Here is a 17,375-nt window from a genome sequence, read left to right as displayed (position 1 = left end):
TAGGCATAAAGATGTGTAAGTGTCTACCACACTCTTATCTCCTAACATAATGGATCTGGGAAGTGGAAAGAGTCCTTGCCTCTGTGGCCATGTCTGTGCGGACATCTCTAACAAACGATCTCCACTCCTTCGTGCTCGCTGCATATATAACATTTCTCTCATTACAATTACATATTACATATCATTCACAATGTTACATCCCAATTTTCGACCCAATTTAAAATGTTCATATAGCCGTTGAGGTTCACATGAAGTCAGTTGACAGTTAAATTTGTTATAATCCTGCAAAATGGTAAGATGGTTAATCGTTATAACTTCATATGAAGATGACATGCTAGTTAATTGTTATGATACTATTATATTGTTATCTTGAAATCTCAAAAATTGGTTATTCATCATGGGAACTGGGATGGTGGTTTGCCATTATGGTGGTTTATGAATAATAATTTGTTATGGTAAATTGTTATTATATTGAGGAATATAATATAATCAACGAGAATTCCCTTGCAGGAGCACGTCGAAGAGGGGAAGCATTACCAGAAAGGAATTGGGCATGGAGGGGCACCACCATCACTGAGCAAATAGGTACAAGCTCCGAACCACCAGGGTTAAGGATAACGACTAGGCAGGCAAGAGTGTACGTTGGGCGACCATTAGGTAACTCGTTAAATTACATATCATTTAATAGTAAAAGAGATTTCTAAGCATGAATTGGAAATTGAATGAGTATGTACCTTTGTAATTGTGTTGTTGATTGGAACCTTCTAATGTATAATCATGTCTTATCATGTCGACATTGATACCTACATATCTATACATGTACATACATGTATGTGTACATACGCAAACTAACTTTATATATATAAGGACGTATACGCATACTCGATATTTGGTGTATACATTAGAAATATCTGGTTGGGATTTACATGTACACGTATATGCATACATACATATATAGGTATCTATAGATACCATGATGCTACATACTAAGACATTATTACTTCTTTCACCTTGGCGGTGGTCTATTATTATTTCATGCATGGCCACCTTTCTTATTTTATTTTATTCTCCATCGGGCCTTATATTTATTGAGATGGGCATTTAAATATTTGGGGGTGATGACTTCTTGTTGGTACTGTAACTCCTCCACTGCCACCTTTTCTTTCTTCTAACTGAGACTCCTACTGCCAGGGAGGGAGATATACCTCAACTTGCTCCCTATTGTGAATCATTAAAAAAAAGATCCTTGCGTTTGTTCTGCGTGAAACTTGATCACAGTCTAGTGATAGTGTCTTGGTATTTCTCTTTGAACAGAGTTTTAATCCTCTCTCACGATTGGAGAGTATCGATGCATATACATTTTGTTCCATGTTTGGACTATTGGTCAAGCACCTATCTCTCAGCCGAGCTTGATCCACGATATTGTTTCAACCCCTGACTACTTCTTTTATGGCTTCCATGGTATAACTATTTGCTTGTTTGTTCATGATTTTATTGGGCCTCAATATCTGCTACTTCTCCATATTGATTGTCATCGATCATGTGTTGGATTGCTATCTATATGGTCATTTGTGGACATGAATGGCTGTCCTGAATACTTTTCGCTTCTGTTGGTGGTTATTTTACATGCAACATTCATATGCTTTTAGATTGCTACTGATATTGTGAGTTATGTATCCTTGTGGTATTTGCATATAATCTGCTGCTTGTGTATGATCTTCATGATCCCTCTTCAAATGTTTAATATTGGAAAGGATTATAATATTTCATCTATAATGCCATAGAGCAGATTTGAGCGTTAATGAGATATTAGTACCTTATAAACAATAATCAAATTCCTTAATGGAATTACCCAAGAACTCATCTGCAAGGACCAGCATGGTCAAGATGAAGGGTGAGAACGAAAATACTCCTGCATGATAAAGTGAACATAAATCAGAAGCAAATAATTACATATAAATATTTGAGACAGCTCATGATAATCCATTGTTCAGATCTTGTTGCCTAGTCGAGTGGTGGAAACAAGTACCAAGATGCTCAGTAGGTAGTTGAGTTGCTCCATGTTTATTTCCAGGTAGGGAGGGCCTTTCTTGTTAGAGACTGTGTGGGGATAAATTATGGTCCGAGGTTCGGAGGTTAAGCCTCTGACAATGTTTCCCCCTTTCACAAGATGTCAGGATGTGCATCAGATAAAGATAAGTTGAGCATTTAAACATTTATTGGTAACATATATTTTTACTTTTTATGATATTTATACAAGTAGAATATATGATGGATTAATCTATATTGTTGAATTCGGTTATTTCCTCCGATGAAAGCAACCTTTCTCGTCAATGTAATTGGTAACCATTTAGATCGGTTGACCTTCCAACTGAATATGGAATATATCTATAGGATTGTTATTTCAGTCTTTCATTTATAAGAATAATGAGTATGAGCATATCTTCTAATCCTATGTTATTGCCACAGTTGGCAATAGGAACAAAAGGAATGAAACAAAGGTATCTGACGCCCCAAATGATTCAGTGGTATCTGACTCCCCTAATGATACAGTGGTATCTGATGCCCTATATGATCCAATGTTCCCTAATTGACATAGTGGAATGTGATGCCCTAAATAATCCAATGGCAATTGGTGCCCTAATTGATATAGTGGTAATTGATGGTAATCGTCATTTGATTTTGATATAGTGGTATTGGATGGTAATTGTCATTTGATCCTAAGTGGTATTTGTGGACTAACCTAGGTGTTTGCAAAAGCATCCCTAGATTGATTTTGGTTTTGAATTCCATAGTATGTAGATTTTAATTTCCATCGTAAATTCATTGATGGTGTTTTCAATTGTTAGTTATGAGATTTCCATTTAACTGATTATAACCGTTAATCTCATTCACATGAACGTAACTGATATAATTGTCTTCCTATGAAAGTGAAGTGATAACTGTATTTATTTGATATGTTAGTTGTTACTTAAGACCTAGAAAAAGTGGTTGTTACACACAATTATACATTAATCATTTATCATTTATCATTACTTTTATACCTAGATCTCTTGCCTAGTACCCAAGATCCATATCTTGTAGATGGGCCATGGGTGGTGGACAACTAGACTCTCCATGCTCTGCCTATTTGGTCCAACGTGGGTGCATCTCGACTTGAGCTTGTGCCATGTGGGACCATAGTGGCCTAGCTGCTATGGGGGATGGTGGTCTCTCATCTGCTCTCTTGCCCACTACTAGTGTATCATTCCAGTCCTGTGCCTCCATTGCATCTGCGCTTGGTAGAGGATCCTCATCATCATCCTCATTTATCGCCTCTTGTGCTCGCTGTACATTGAAGTATGGACTTGGATCACAGGATAGTCATCTAGGAACATAGGTCTCACACCTTGTACACCGAAATACCGAAGAGATGGTGTGCAATGATCTAGCAAGTGTGTGTAACATGCTAATCAACCCATCGCAAATGAATGAAATGGTCTAGCAAGCGTGTGTGGCATGGTAGTCAGTCCATCAATGATTCATCTTTAAGGGACCCTGTGTCCCAAAAGGGGAACTTGCAAAAAAGGACCCTGGCATAAGGGATCAGAAAAAACATAAGAGCCAAGATCAAGCTTCCTGAATTGTTTGGTAATCCAAGGAAGGATCAACAAGCAAAGATCAGGTCTTGTGGATCATTTGGTAATCCAAAGAGGGAGGCATCACTACAAATCTTGCCACATGGTATTAATAAAATTTGCTTCTCGATTTCAGGTGTCTGTGTGAAAAAAGATGGTAGGAAGTAATAATGTGCATCAATATGAGCACATGAAGCATTGAAGATTGATAAAAGAAAGAGTCATTCGTAGAGGTTCGATTCCGCCCTTCAACAAGGATTTTATCCTCTCATATTTTTGCATAGTTACATCGCCTTGTGAGGCGGGGGGATGGTGGGATGGGGGGACAAGTTTCCGAGATGGGGGGGACATAGGGGCTTGATTTGGGGATGGTGGGGGGAGCAGGGGTGTATATACTGTACATATGGTACTTAAAATGCTAGTTATGAAAAGATGTACTACAATTTTACAATATAAGATATAAAGATGTAAAAAAACTTTAACATTGAACATTGCATTGAAGTTTTGAATTGGAACATCATGATTCATGATCAAATGACAAATAATGAACATTAAACATCAACAAATGAAAGGGTGTCAAATTATATAATTTTAAATTTATATTATATATCAGTCTTCAGATATAGAAATGAAAATGTGAATAAAAATAAAGAATAGAAGGCTTTTGAACAAAGGAGGAAGGAATGGGCCCCACATCCCATGACAACAAAATAAGAACCAAAAAAATATTAAAACAATGCCTTATTTAAATTTTTTTTTAATGTCCCCCATCTTGTTGCTACAAGAGACATCTCGGCGTCCCCCCTCGCATTCCCCCACACCCACAGGGGATATAGAGACATCTCGTCGTCTCTGGCGAAAGTGGCACTGCTTGAGACGTCGAGACGCCATCGCCCAGTCTCGGGTGCGGCCTAGTTTTGGTGGGAGGACACATCCTTGTGTTACACTGTATTTTTGATCTCAGTCCAAAGAAAACATCTTTGCCTCCTCCCCTACCACTTCCTCCTTGCTTATAATGGAATTATATCTTGTGCAGGTGACTAAATAAATGGCAAAAAATCTTCTTAGATCACGAGCAATGTTAGGAGTGAGGTGTGATAGTGAAGACAATTAAGTTGAAATCGATTTTGCCAGGGCACGAGGATTTTATCTTCCCACCACTTTGATTTCCGCTATGATTTCGTGTGAGGTATGCAAAGTTGATAAGAATTAGAGTTGGTGGTCATAAAAGTCAATAAGAGAAATTCCTCATAAGAAGGGGGATTCCTCTCTTATGTCAAATCTCTACTCTATATCTGAGTCATCTATGACATAAACTCAACTGTGTTTTGAAAGGAAATAAAATAAACACTTGAAACATCAAAAACTCCTTGGCCCATTGGCTTGTATGGCCCAATTTGATTTAATAAAAATGGTATTTCATTGGCCAAAGACAAGCCAAGTCGTTCTACAAGTAGGGTATCGTGCCTTATCAATAAATCGGCTATATAATGGGGGAAAGCAAATTCATTTTAACACAATCTCAAAACATTCTATCTTTGCATTGGTAAAGATCTAGGAAGGTACCAAATTAGCAATGAAGGGTCAAGTTTGAGTCATCCTAGTAGCTGGCATACTAGTTGACTTGCTAAGTTCGTTGCACAGTATCAAGGGGTTGTGATTTTAATTGATGTTAAGAGGGCTTGCGATATCCTTTTATTTGAGAGGGTGAGGAATGAGATTTGAATATCTATTTCCCCACTTAGCATTCCTTGATTTGGTCCTATTGAAAACTCAGTGCAGATCGGAGTTGCTTGTGATTAAATTTACAATTTCCTTCACTCAAAATACTTTAGTAAGTGTGGATTTAAAATGAAATTTAAATTCAAAGCTTTATTAAGGATATAGAGTCTCAATTGATTAAAGGGAGTGAAGTGGTTCTATTGCCATAAATAAATGTTTGGAACTTATATTTTCTTAATTTGAGGAAATTTTAACTTTTTTTTTACTTGGGCAATAAAATTCACCAAGGCATTCAAGAGATTTAGCAAGTCTAACTTATAAAATTTCGAATTCGAGTATTATCCTTGGCTTGCCAAAAAAAATTAATATTCTGAAGTCTAATTAATGATTTGCAATGATAGGAAGGAGGTGAAATTTAGAAGAAATTTAATTTCATGATGATTTGAAGTTTTTCTGTTGTCTCCTCATCATTCCATAATGTTAGTGCATTTTCCTCCCTTGGTTTTACAAGGCTAGTTTCATTGAAGGGGAAGGATGATGACAAGGTGAATGATCAAGACCTCAAGGATGTCAAATGCAAGCTATAGGAGAGAGGTAATCTTTAATTCTAAGGTTGAGGGCTCAAAGTGGAGGGAAAAGTTATTCTGTTGACATGCAAATCCAAATCAAGATTAAGATTATTCAAGATAAATCAAGATTCACAATTCGGAAAAATTTCATCGACTTGGATTTCCTCTTTGAGAAATCTCACTGCTATGAGTTTACGAATACAATCCAGCTTAATCAAGTTTACAATTTCAAGACGCAGGTTCAAGCTTGCTAATTCAAGCCAAGCCATGAGAAAACTTAAAAGAGGATGGAGACGATGACTTGAAAGATGTAGCAATTTGGGAATATGAGCCATCACAATCGTCCCCAAGATATTCCTAGTTTAAGAAGAGTTAATGAAAGTTAGAAAGTTGGACAATGTTGAGTATCAAGAGATTTTTTTTTCTTCATCAAAAGATCAAATAGATCTACACGATAAGGTTGATGATAAAGTAGATCTTTTACTTGGAGTAGTTTCCATGTCATGTTGAAGTTGCTTATTTGATGAAAGTTATGGTGGATGTTTTCTTGCTGCATTCAAACAAAGGTGATAGATTGATTTGAAAACCTCTAGTATATTCCATAGAAGCTTGCATTTGGTGGGTGGAGTTGTTGGCGAGATTACACCTAGTAGAGTCCAAAGCCGTAAACCCAAAATATATTTTCACTTTGAAAACAAAATGATTAGAATCAAGTGGATGAGTCTTGAATGAACTAACAAAGTCCCCTTGATGGTCAAACAAATCACATCATTTCCATTGAGCAAGTGTCCACAATAGAGAGAACCTTGAAGTCACCTTGTGATCTTATTTTGTAGGCTTAGCATAAGAAGTGACTTCTATCAAGAGAGAGTTGAGTATTTGATGTTTGACTTCGAAACATTGAGTGCTTGATTCTACATGTTGTAGTGGACTAAAAATCACATCAATAAGTACTTGGAGAAGCCTTTTAAACAAATTATAATTTGATAATTTCAAAAATCTCTCATGACACAATTCTGAGAAAAAGAATAGAGAATCATTCATACAAGAATTGTAAATATTCAAGGCAATTTCTCTTTAGACGATTACAATGACACAAAATTAGTCATACAATTGTCAATGTGCCTCCCAAAAAGTCTAAATTGTCAATAAATCCAATCACTATATATTTGCAAGGATTTTTTCCTTAGTTACTTGGGTTCGAACCAGTTCGAAATACTGGTTCGGTTTGAGCAAAATTCGGTCAGGGTTCCAATTCCTAGGGGGTGGTTTGAATCCATAGTCTAGAAAATCAAACGTGGGCGAATTTCATTGCCTAGATTGAATTTGAGGCGAACTTGGGCGAATTTGTAGTAGATAGCTTTGAAGTCATTTTTTATAATAAATTTGATAATGTTATTTTGAATGAAAATAGGTTATTTTGGCTTCTAACATCATTTGTGGTGTGCAAATAGGTGATTTTTTAAGCAAATAGGTGATTGAGCAAAAGTAAGTTTGTCTATGGAGTTGGAAGATTGGTTTGTGAGCTATATTGAAGTGTTTGCGTCTCATTGCTACATCTTTGCAAGCATACAATGGCAGGAAGAGGTAAGCTCTTGTTCTATTTTGCTTTTGTTTCAATGTTTTGTTTAATCTTTTTATTTTTTTCAATTGTCTTTCATTGCCAATAAGATCTAGCTATTATATTCCCTAAAAATTTATTTTTAATAACGATATGTCAATATGTATACAATTTCTTATCCTAGGAAAAGGAGCTTCAAAGGGATCTACATCTTCCTCAGAAGGCAATGCCAGTATCCCACAAAGAATAAAACTCCCATCTGATTCTCCTTTGTGGAAGTATGTGGATATTATAAAACCTCTTCTAGGAGGTGGTGTCTTCCGTTGGAAATGTCAGGGTTGTGATGTAGAAAGAAACAATTGATATTATCGTGTGGTGGGTCATTTATGTGGATACCCTGGTAGAAGAGTAAAGAAATGTCTTGGAAAAAAAATGCACTTGTAGGAAACTCATTAATATTAAAATATATTGAAGAGCATGAGCGAGCTGAGAGAGAGATGAAGTTAGACAAAATGACATGATGGCAATACAAATAAGAAAAGAGCAAAATGAATGAAATCCACCCTAGATGTTGTGACAGAAAATTACCCCTTCTATACTACCTCAGCTGTCGCTGATTCTCAAAATGAAGCGCCTATTTCACACAAAAGAAAGGGACCACTTGAAACTGCATTTCAAAATCAGAGTAGAGAAATTGCCGACATTGATGCGGCAAGATGCTTGTATGCAAATGGGCTGTCTTTTAATCTTGTTCGCTCTCCATATTTCAAGCAGATGTTGAGAAGTGCTAATAAAGCAGCTGCAGGGTATTTAGGTCCCAGTTTTGAGAGAGTATGAACCACTTTGTTGGAGGATGAGGTCAAGTTGATTGATGAGCAATTGAACCCCATCAAGGATTCATGGATCGAGATAGGGGTAGCAATTGTTTTAGACGGGTGAAAAGATGCTAGAAATCGTCCATGGCTCATCTGAATGCCCAACCCCATAGAATAGTAGGGTTTTGGCAGTGTCTCCTAAAGGGGTAATGTTTTTGAAAACAGTGGATTGTGAGGGGCAAGTAAAAGATGGGCCATTATTGATAATATCCTAATTGAAACCATTGAACAAGTGGGTGCAAGAACGTTGTCCAAGTTATAAGGAACAACACAAAGAATTGTAGAGCTGCTGGTTTGTTCGTTGAAGAGAGATACCGACATATTTTTTGACACCTTGTGCAGTTCACTCATTCAATCTTATGCAACAAAAGATTGGGAAGAGTATTCAGTGGATCAAGGAGGTGTATGCAGAAGCTAAGGAAATCTAGATGTTCATCACAAACCACCACATGATCCAAGGGATATTTAGAATGTTCTCATGTTTGGAGTGGCTGAAGGTAAGTAAACTTGAACTCAAGTTAGTTAATTTAAAAAAAATAGTATCTTACAATTTTTGATTTTTTGATTATATAATGATGTGTATTCTTCTATCAAGTATGTATCCAACAATTTGTATTATTTTTGCTCTATTTTATGTTACAGGTTGCTGAGACACATTTTGCATCAAATGTAATCGTCTTGAGACAACTTATGCAAGTGAAAGAGGCACTTACCAATATGGTAATCAACAACAATTGGGCTATATGGAGGCAAAGCAACACTGAGAGGGCAACCAAAATAAGGAAGAGGATATTGGATGAAAATTGGTGGGAACATGTGGAATATCTCATTAATCTCATTGCACCCATTATGATCATGCTTAGGTACATAGACATGGATAAGCCTTGCCTTGGAGAGATCTATGATGGCATAGACTCAATGCTTGAGAAGATCAGGCATTGCAAATGAGAAGGAACAAGATCCTCAAGAGACCTTCTTCAATTGTTATAGAAAGATGGAACAAAATGACCACTCCTCTACATTTGCTTGCCTATGCATTGACGCCCAAATACGATAGCACCCAGTATACTGTTCTACCAGGAAGGCTACCAGCCTATAGAGACATAGAAGTGTCTGATGGATATAAGGCAGCATTTGAAAGACTCTTTCCTGATGATGAAATGCTAGATTTGATTACGGATGAGTTCATACAATTTGTTGATTCAAAAGTTTTATGTAATTATGCTCTTTGTCATCAGTTTAGGAAGGATGCTCATAGTTGGTGGTACCTCCATGGCCAAAGATTCCAAACGTTGCAGCCCCTTGCAATCAAATTGATATCACAAGTATATTCTAAGATTCAAGATACATAATTTAAATTTTATTTTAATTGTTTACATGTTATGTTTTCATAGATTGCTATTTCATCCGCTTCAGAGAGGAATTGGAGCACATATTCTTTCATCCATTCAATGAAGCACAATTGGTTGCAATCAAAAAGCAGAGAACTTGGTGTTTGTGCATTACAACTTGTGTCGCCTTTTGCACAAGACTTAAGAATACAAATAAGGGGAGACAAAGAGGTGGGATGTAGATGCAGAGTTGGCGGACTTGGATGTTTCGGCTTCTCAGCTTACAATTGAAGACTTTGAAGATTTTGATGCCCATACTATTGTTGTTGGTGCTGATCCCATTGGCCTTGGCTCCATTGCTGAGTCAACTAATGCGGAAGGACTACGAGAAGAAGAAGAAGAAGATGAATATTAAACTTTTATGCATTATGGTTAGTTGAAACTTGAACTTGAAACAATGATACTTGAACTTGCTGCTATGATTTGTGGATCATGATTTAATTTTAATGTTTTGAATCTTTGATGTAGAACTTGAAAATTGAATTATATGATGGTATGATCTTGATTCATGATGCTATGATTACAACTAAAATGTTTAAAGTTTATGCCTATGGTGTTTTTGTTTAAATGATTAAATCATATGATATTATGATACTCTATGCTTCTAGGCTTCATATATATATATAAATTTTTTATAAAATAATTTTTACACGTTATTGTACGAACGAACCCAAAGGAACCCAAAACCCTTTCCAAACTTTTGCCGTACCGCCGAACCAGTTCTTTGAACCTGTATTTCGAATTGAACTCAAACCAGTAATTAGGGATTTTTGTATCATCCAAAATATCAGCATGAAACATTGTGCAAGCTTATTTTATTTATCTGCCTTCCTTTTTTGCCTTTTAATGCTTCTTACCCTAAGTTCTTTAGTGGGAGATGCCAATTATTGTTTGGTAGAGTTTGGAAATGGCAGCCAAAAAGACCATGTTCCTTGGGAAGTTTCCAGAGACGTCTGTGGTACTGGAGACACAACTCTGTCTCCAAGACGCATTTTAGGGGATGGTAGACAGGTTTTTAGGTTACCATGGAAATAAGTGCTTGTTTCAGACTTTGTATTGCAGTTATAATTAACATGGGTGTTAGTAGCTTTTATATAATCTCTGTTATTTAGGTCACGTGTTGTATTTGGGCTTTTTGCTCCCTGCTTTTAGAAGGGTGGGCTTTTTGCCACCATAACTTAGGTCACACATCAGTAAAAAGATATAAAATCTCATTTTGATAAGAAGTGCTTTATAAGCATTGTACCCTTGACCAAGAATCATAAAAACGCGTGTTTAGTTCTGTTTGTATTGCATAATGAAAACATATGTTTTCTTAGAAATTGCCAATGCTTGTTGCAAAGCAGGTTATTTCAAAGCACAATTTAAATAGGAAAATGACTGTTTGCTACACTGAAATGCAGCTTAACACTAGCCTCCCTATGCATCCTCAGTGAGTTTGTTAGCCAAAGCAATCCTAACTTTGCTTGAAGCTGTGAAGTGGCTTCATTTACTATTCACACCATATCTGAAGCCTCATGCGTTTTAATTGTTGAAGGAATGAAGAAGTTATCAACTCAGTGATGCGTAAGTTCAAGTTCATGAAACATGCCAGGATTTCGTATAACTTATTGGAATTCTACCATTCACACTTCCAAATTCTTGTGTAGAATTCTAATGCATTATACAATTTTCTGGCATGTTTCACTTTGAGCCCTTGCTAATTTCATGCAATGGTGGAAACAAATATTAGGGTATAAGATCTTATTTTCTTGTTTCCTGTTGCCACTCCTGTGTATAAGAATCATCTCTTTATATTCACAGAGTAGATTTGTATTAGTTTTTACAAGGCCAGTTGAGATTTTGAGTTAATGCTCCAGGTTTTCTTGTAACATATAAATTCATAAACACAATACTAATTTCCTTGTGTATAACTGTCGCTATTTCTTCAGTCAGCGTCTGGTTTGCTTTCTTTCAATTGTCTCTGAGTTGTAGAGTGCGCATTAGCAGGTTTTCATCTATTTCTTTTTGTTCCTTATTTTTTCCCATTTCTATATAGTGTCATATATTGTGCAGCATTTGATGGTTACTCTCGTTTTTGGTTAGCTACCACTGTTTCTCTTGGACATTGCCATGGAATTCTATATTATCTGCTTTTAAGAATCTTGAAATCTTCCTAAAATTATTCATCATGCAAATCTGCATTTTATCTTTGAGAAAAATTGCATTCTTGATGTTTATCTCACATTTCCATATTCTGTCTCATTTTTGCTGTGGCTGTTGTTCAACAAATTGGAGAAATGGTGTTATATGATATTTGATTGTCATTGTAATGGGCAAATTGTCTCAGGTTGTGACATATTCCAAACACTTAGAAACTTACTCCCATCCAAGAACATAATCTGTAGATAATAGAAAGCTTGCATCTTGCAGGTATCCCAGCCATGCACGAATGTGGTTAGCACCAATCAGATCTGGTCAAGGGGAACAAAAGTTGCTCGATTATGAAAATGCTGTGACAGACTGGAACAACTTTATAGAGGATACCAATGACTTTTATGGTGTTGATATGAGCATCCTAACACAGCCCTACTGTGAAGAACAAAAGAAGTATTATCTACAGGTGACAAATATAGTAATAGCTGATTTAGTTCTTTCAATTCAAGCAGCAGAAAGCTAAGAAATGAGATGGAACATATTGTGATCTTTATAGTAAACCAGATGTTTCTATAGGAATGATTGCCTTTTTGTAATTCTTGGCAGCATTTCTGTTGAGAATCGTTCCTCATAACTGGTACAAGATACATATATTTTTTCTGATCTAGATTTGCAAGTAGTCAAATATATGCTTTAAATTTTTATATTGTTTAAAATATATACTGTGTTCTGTACTAATAGATGTCATCCAATTTATCAGTTCATAGTACTCGCTGTTTTCTGTGAATTTTCATTTGTTTTTATGACAAAGTCACTACTTTTATTAATGTAAAGGTATGCCTGCCTCACCTCGGCATTTCCATTGCTACAGGATAGGCAAACCTTTACCAATACCAATTCATCAGTTCTTAGTACTCCCCTGTTTTCTGTGAATTTTCATTTTTTTTTATGGCACGCCACTACTTTTATTAATATAAAGGTAGCCCTCACCTCAGCATTTCCATTTCTACAGGATAGGCACACCTACTTTTGTCCTGAATGGTTGCTTTGAAAAGAGTCTTGGCTTGTGGTTTAAAGCTTTTAGTGAGAGATTGTGAAGTGTATGTACAAATGGAGTTGTCTAGCTATAGTATCTTTTGAGAGAAATCTGTAATAGATGTTTTAAAAGGTAAAAGATAAGTAGGTTGCCAAAGATTTATTTCCTTGACTTTTTTTTGGCTTTTGAATCAAAACGTTGTGGTTTCGCAAATGCTTCTTCGTGTAAGCTATTAGTGAGAGATTGTGAAGTGTATGTGCAAATGGAGTTGTCTAGCTATAGTATCTTTTGAGAGAAATCTCTAATAGATGTTTTAAAAGGTAAAAGATAAGTAGGTTGCCAAAGATTTAGTTCCTTGACTTTTTTGGCTTTTGAATCAAAACGTTGTGGTTTTGCATATGCTTCTTGGTATTTTGATGAATTACTTATACAGTTAGATGCCATATCATATCTATAATCTATTCCTTTCTCTATTCGGGCAAAATATTCTTGAAATTTAGGAATCTTTTTAAATCTCTTGTCAAGTTACATCTTAAGTGGTTTTTGCTCTCATTCTTATCTGGTATAGGAATTTTTACAGCTACACTGAATTTCAAAACAACTCTTTGCAGACCTCTCTTTGGAACAATCTTCATCCACACCAAATAATTGGCACCCCTGCCATTGTGAATGAAATTGATTGTTTGACTGCAACTGTAGATGAAATTTCTTGTGTGCAGTCGGAATATACAATTCCCTTTACTGTTGAACAGGGGAGATTCAGTGGATTTGCTGGATGGTTTGATGTTCATTTTCGAGTATGCAGGATAATTTCCTTTCCTTCAACATTCTTTCCATTTATTGGTTCATTTAAACTGTTTGTATTACAACTAGATTTGGCTTTTTGTATGATCAAATCTAAGGATTTTGTCTTACCAGGGAAGTGCTTCCAGTCCAGCAACTCGTGTAGTTGAATTAACAACTGCTCCTAGCATAGACAATCCAACTCACTGGGGTCAGCAGGTTTGGAAGTTATCTTGCTTCTTTCTAATATGATAAGATGTGTTTCTGATAGTAATTGCTCACCTTTGGTAAGTTGCTTAGACACAGTTACAATTTCTTGCTAAACACAGGTGTTTTTGTTCAATCCTTCTACACGAGTAAGCAGAGGGGATTTCTTAGGAGGAACTTTTACAATGACTCGCTCCAAAGAGAATCATCGTTTGATGGATATCCAGTTTCTATATAGATCAACACTTTCATCTGGAGAAACAGCTGATTCCGTAACCTTGAATTATTGCATAGAATAGCTTTTTCATCTCAATGAACTGGTATTATCTGAAATGATGGTGTCAAATGACACTCAGAATCGCATAAGCTGCTGATATATCAACCACATGGACCTTTTGAACGTTTTAAAAATTTCAAGCTGATACATCTCATTTGTAAATTAACTGAAAACACGAGGAAGTGAGGTCTTGATGATTGGGGCTATAGGTGCAGTTAAATTTTCAATCAACACAATAATGACTTAGGTTTGGCAAGCTGCCATTTTTGTCTCATGGGCGTGTTGGGTTTTAATTTTATGTGTACACATGAAGGGCATAGCTTTAAATTGAGCATTGGGTCTACAACATATGGCAGCCTTGAGTATTTTTACTTTTCAACTTTTGACGGGTCATAAATTTCTGATCGCTATAGATTGGTGAATCATGAAGCGCAAGGATTTTGTTCTCAGTAATGTAAGTTATATTTTTTTGTGTGCTGGTGTGAAACTTATTTTTGCGCTCTACATATGCTTTATTTTGTCTGTTGCCAATATTATTCTAAGCCTATTCTTTTGTTCATTTGTTTTTTCTTGCCAACATCTGTGCAAGCTTCATTTTCCTCCATGTTTATTTTTGGTCATTTATTTGTTGTAGTGATGTTTATAGTTCTGAATGAGGTATAAGAGATGAACCTCTCGTCAATTTTTTGACACCAAACTTGTTCTCGGATTATGCTGAAGTTTGCATAGGCCATAACTTCTTAGGTGTAAAAGTTCAAGGTTTGTCATGAAGCATTCTTATACAATGCCATGTAAATTCTTTTAAGAATATCTTGACGGTTCACTATCATCTAAAGCCATCTAAACTTGAAGGCAGAGTCAAGAATATGTCTATGTTTTGTAATTTGACGATTAAACCATAATTAGAAGTCATGTTTGTTAAGCTTGGTCCCATCAGCATTACATGTATGTTAATGTAATTGCAGGTGCTTGTGGACAGGACTTATTTAAGATCTTTCGTTTGTCTCCTTTTCATGGCAATTTGGAGCATTTAGTTGGCTGTTTAGAATAGTGTATCATTGCAGATAAGAAATGAAGCATATTCTTTTATTTATCATTTTACATACTGCAAAACAATTTCATGTTACACACCAGGATGCCACAGATGTGTCAGGAAGCATTGGATTAAGGCTAAAAAGATTGTTCTAATGTGATTATCTTACTTTTCACGTTTTAGCTTAAATATAAGGATTTAATTTTAAACCAAATCTCATATCTAGTACGTTTCTCATAATTTTATTTGCAGCCATGATTGTAGTATTTTGTTTACTTCCCATATTGGATCATACAAAAACTAAACAGATGCTTAAAAAATTTCTGATTTCTTTTAGCCTTGAAGAAATGAATACAAGAATCTATTCAGTCAAAGACAATGCTTATACATATCTTCAAAGAGTTCAAGAAATTAGGGATTTTTCAGGTAAATTGAGATTATGATGTCGAGAGGTTATTTCTACATGTTGAAATCCTTTAGGTTGATAAAGATATTAGTGGTACCTAAGGTTATTGCTACACCTGGAAATGAGAGACAATCAACGTGCTTTCCACTTTTTGATTACCCAAATCTTACGATGGGCAAGGTGAGAGCATACAGGATTACAATCAAATTTTGAAAGCAGCAATTGAGTATTACGAGATTCGTAATTACTGGAACATTTTCACTTATGTGTACACACACTGCTCAAAGAAGCACTTAACAAGCCAATTGAATCAGACCTCCACATGCTTATGGAGGGATCTACATGCCAAGTTAGAAGCAATGTAACATTGTAATAGTCCACAGCAAAAGCCATCACAACATATTTCTGGACCAGGATAACAACCGTGTAGAATTGCAACACAAATGATAGTTTCTAGAACACCTTGAATGATTTCTAGATCACTACAAATGCTGAATCAATCAACATATATATCAGTACACCTTCAACTCTAATTTTTGTATTAGAAATCTTATGGAAAGCACAAATAACACACAATTGACAACAATTGCATAATTTGTTTTTTTTTTTTTTCCTTCACTAAACCACAAAAATCCGAACTACGTAGACTTTCAGATATAGAAGTATAACCCTGAAGTATTATTAAATATTATCTTTACATAGTTAAACTATAGTACTAAAGGTGTACTTGTTTTCTATTGCACTGAAGCATTGAATACATACTCGTCATTGTACCAGAGTATTGAATACATACTTGTCTTCTAGTATTTTGTTTCCAAATATAGCAAACTTCCAGTTCCTCAATGTTTGAGCAAAGATGAACAGAATTTGAACACAATGTTTGATATCAATAATAACTGACAACAAAACATTTATCTCCATCAATCTACCCCATCGTCATTGATAACAAGCATCCACCAAAAATATTATGAACTAATCACTATCAATTCCAATATATTCGTTATCTTTCTCCCCTCTGCCATCAATGCCAAAGGCCAACAACACACTTATCACTAACAAGTCTGATAATCAAGCACAAACATCAGTCCTAAAAAATGTTGGAAAGCTCCCCGTAGACATGTACACCAACTTGATGCAATAATTTAGACAAAAGAGGGCCAACAACCAAGCATTTCTTAGAGATTCTTTAAACAATTCCAATTATACGATGAAATGTATCAACAATGATCTTTAACAAGCAAGAAATATTTTCTTGACATAAAAATACTTTATTTGAATAGACAAATGAATCCAACCCATAAATTGCAACCTCAAGCTCCATGTGCAAAATGGAGATTGAACACATACACGAACTCCCACTGCGTGGATAATGTCAGATCAGAAAGATCAAAGGCATATCGAGTCCACCAATAACAACACGAAGAAAGTGTAACCATGGACCATCCACAAAGATATGCAAAATCATGTAGCAAAGACGCATCAAGAAGCATCTCTCTCATCTAGTCTCCATAACTACCCCATGTTCTCCACATCCAACAAAGAAAAAGGATAAAGGAACCACTATCTCATTGCCAAAAATTAATGAAGTTAAATTGATAACATACAAGCACAAAAAGAGTGACCACTATAGCTCTAGCAAACCTCAAAAAATAATGTTATGTGAACCCAAACATCCAAGAAGATGACCAAAACCAAAGAGAGAACCTGCAGATCATAAGCATGGAGCACATCCTTCCACAAACATTTCTAAATGTTAGTTGTA

At 35.7% G+C, this 17,375-nt stretch overlaps 1 protein-coding gene across 1 annotated transcript in view; it reads left to right on the top strand.

Annotated features, from left to right (window-relative positions):
• The window catches only part of PRMT10 (protein arginine methyltransferase 10), a 103,478-nt gene extending 88,830 nt beyond the window's left edge, over window positions 1-14,648 (top strand). Inside the window, exons 4-7 of the mRNA XM_089791313.1 lie at window positions 12,148-12,337; window positions 13,519-13,704; window positions 13,826-13,909; window positions 14,020-14,648. Coding sequence (XP_089647439.1) covers window positions 12,148-12,337; window positions 13,519-13,704; window positions 13,826-13,909; window positions 14,020-14,196 — 637 coding nt within the window. The 3' untranslated portion in view covers window positions 14,197-14,648. The remainder of the gene's footprint in view (window positions 1-12,147; window positions 12,338-13,518; window positions 13,705-13,825; window positions 13,910-14,019) is intronic.
• The last annotated feature ends 2,727 nt before the right edge of the window (window positions 14,649-17,375 follow it).

This window comes from Cupressus sempervirens, chromosome 7, assembly GCF_028749045.1.
Source record: "Cupressus sempervirens isolate cs-2001-9-10 chromosome 7, ASM2874904v1, whole genome shotgun sequence".
Taxonomy (NCBI): domain Eukaryota; kingdom Viridiplantae; phylum Streptophyta; class Pinopsida; order Cupressales; family Cupressaceae; genus Cupressus; species Cupressus sempervirens.
Note: the sequence above shows the minus strand (reverse complement) of the source record. Positions and strands in the feature narration are given on the sequence as shown.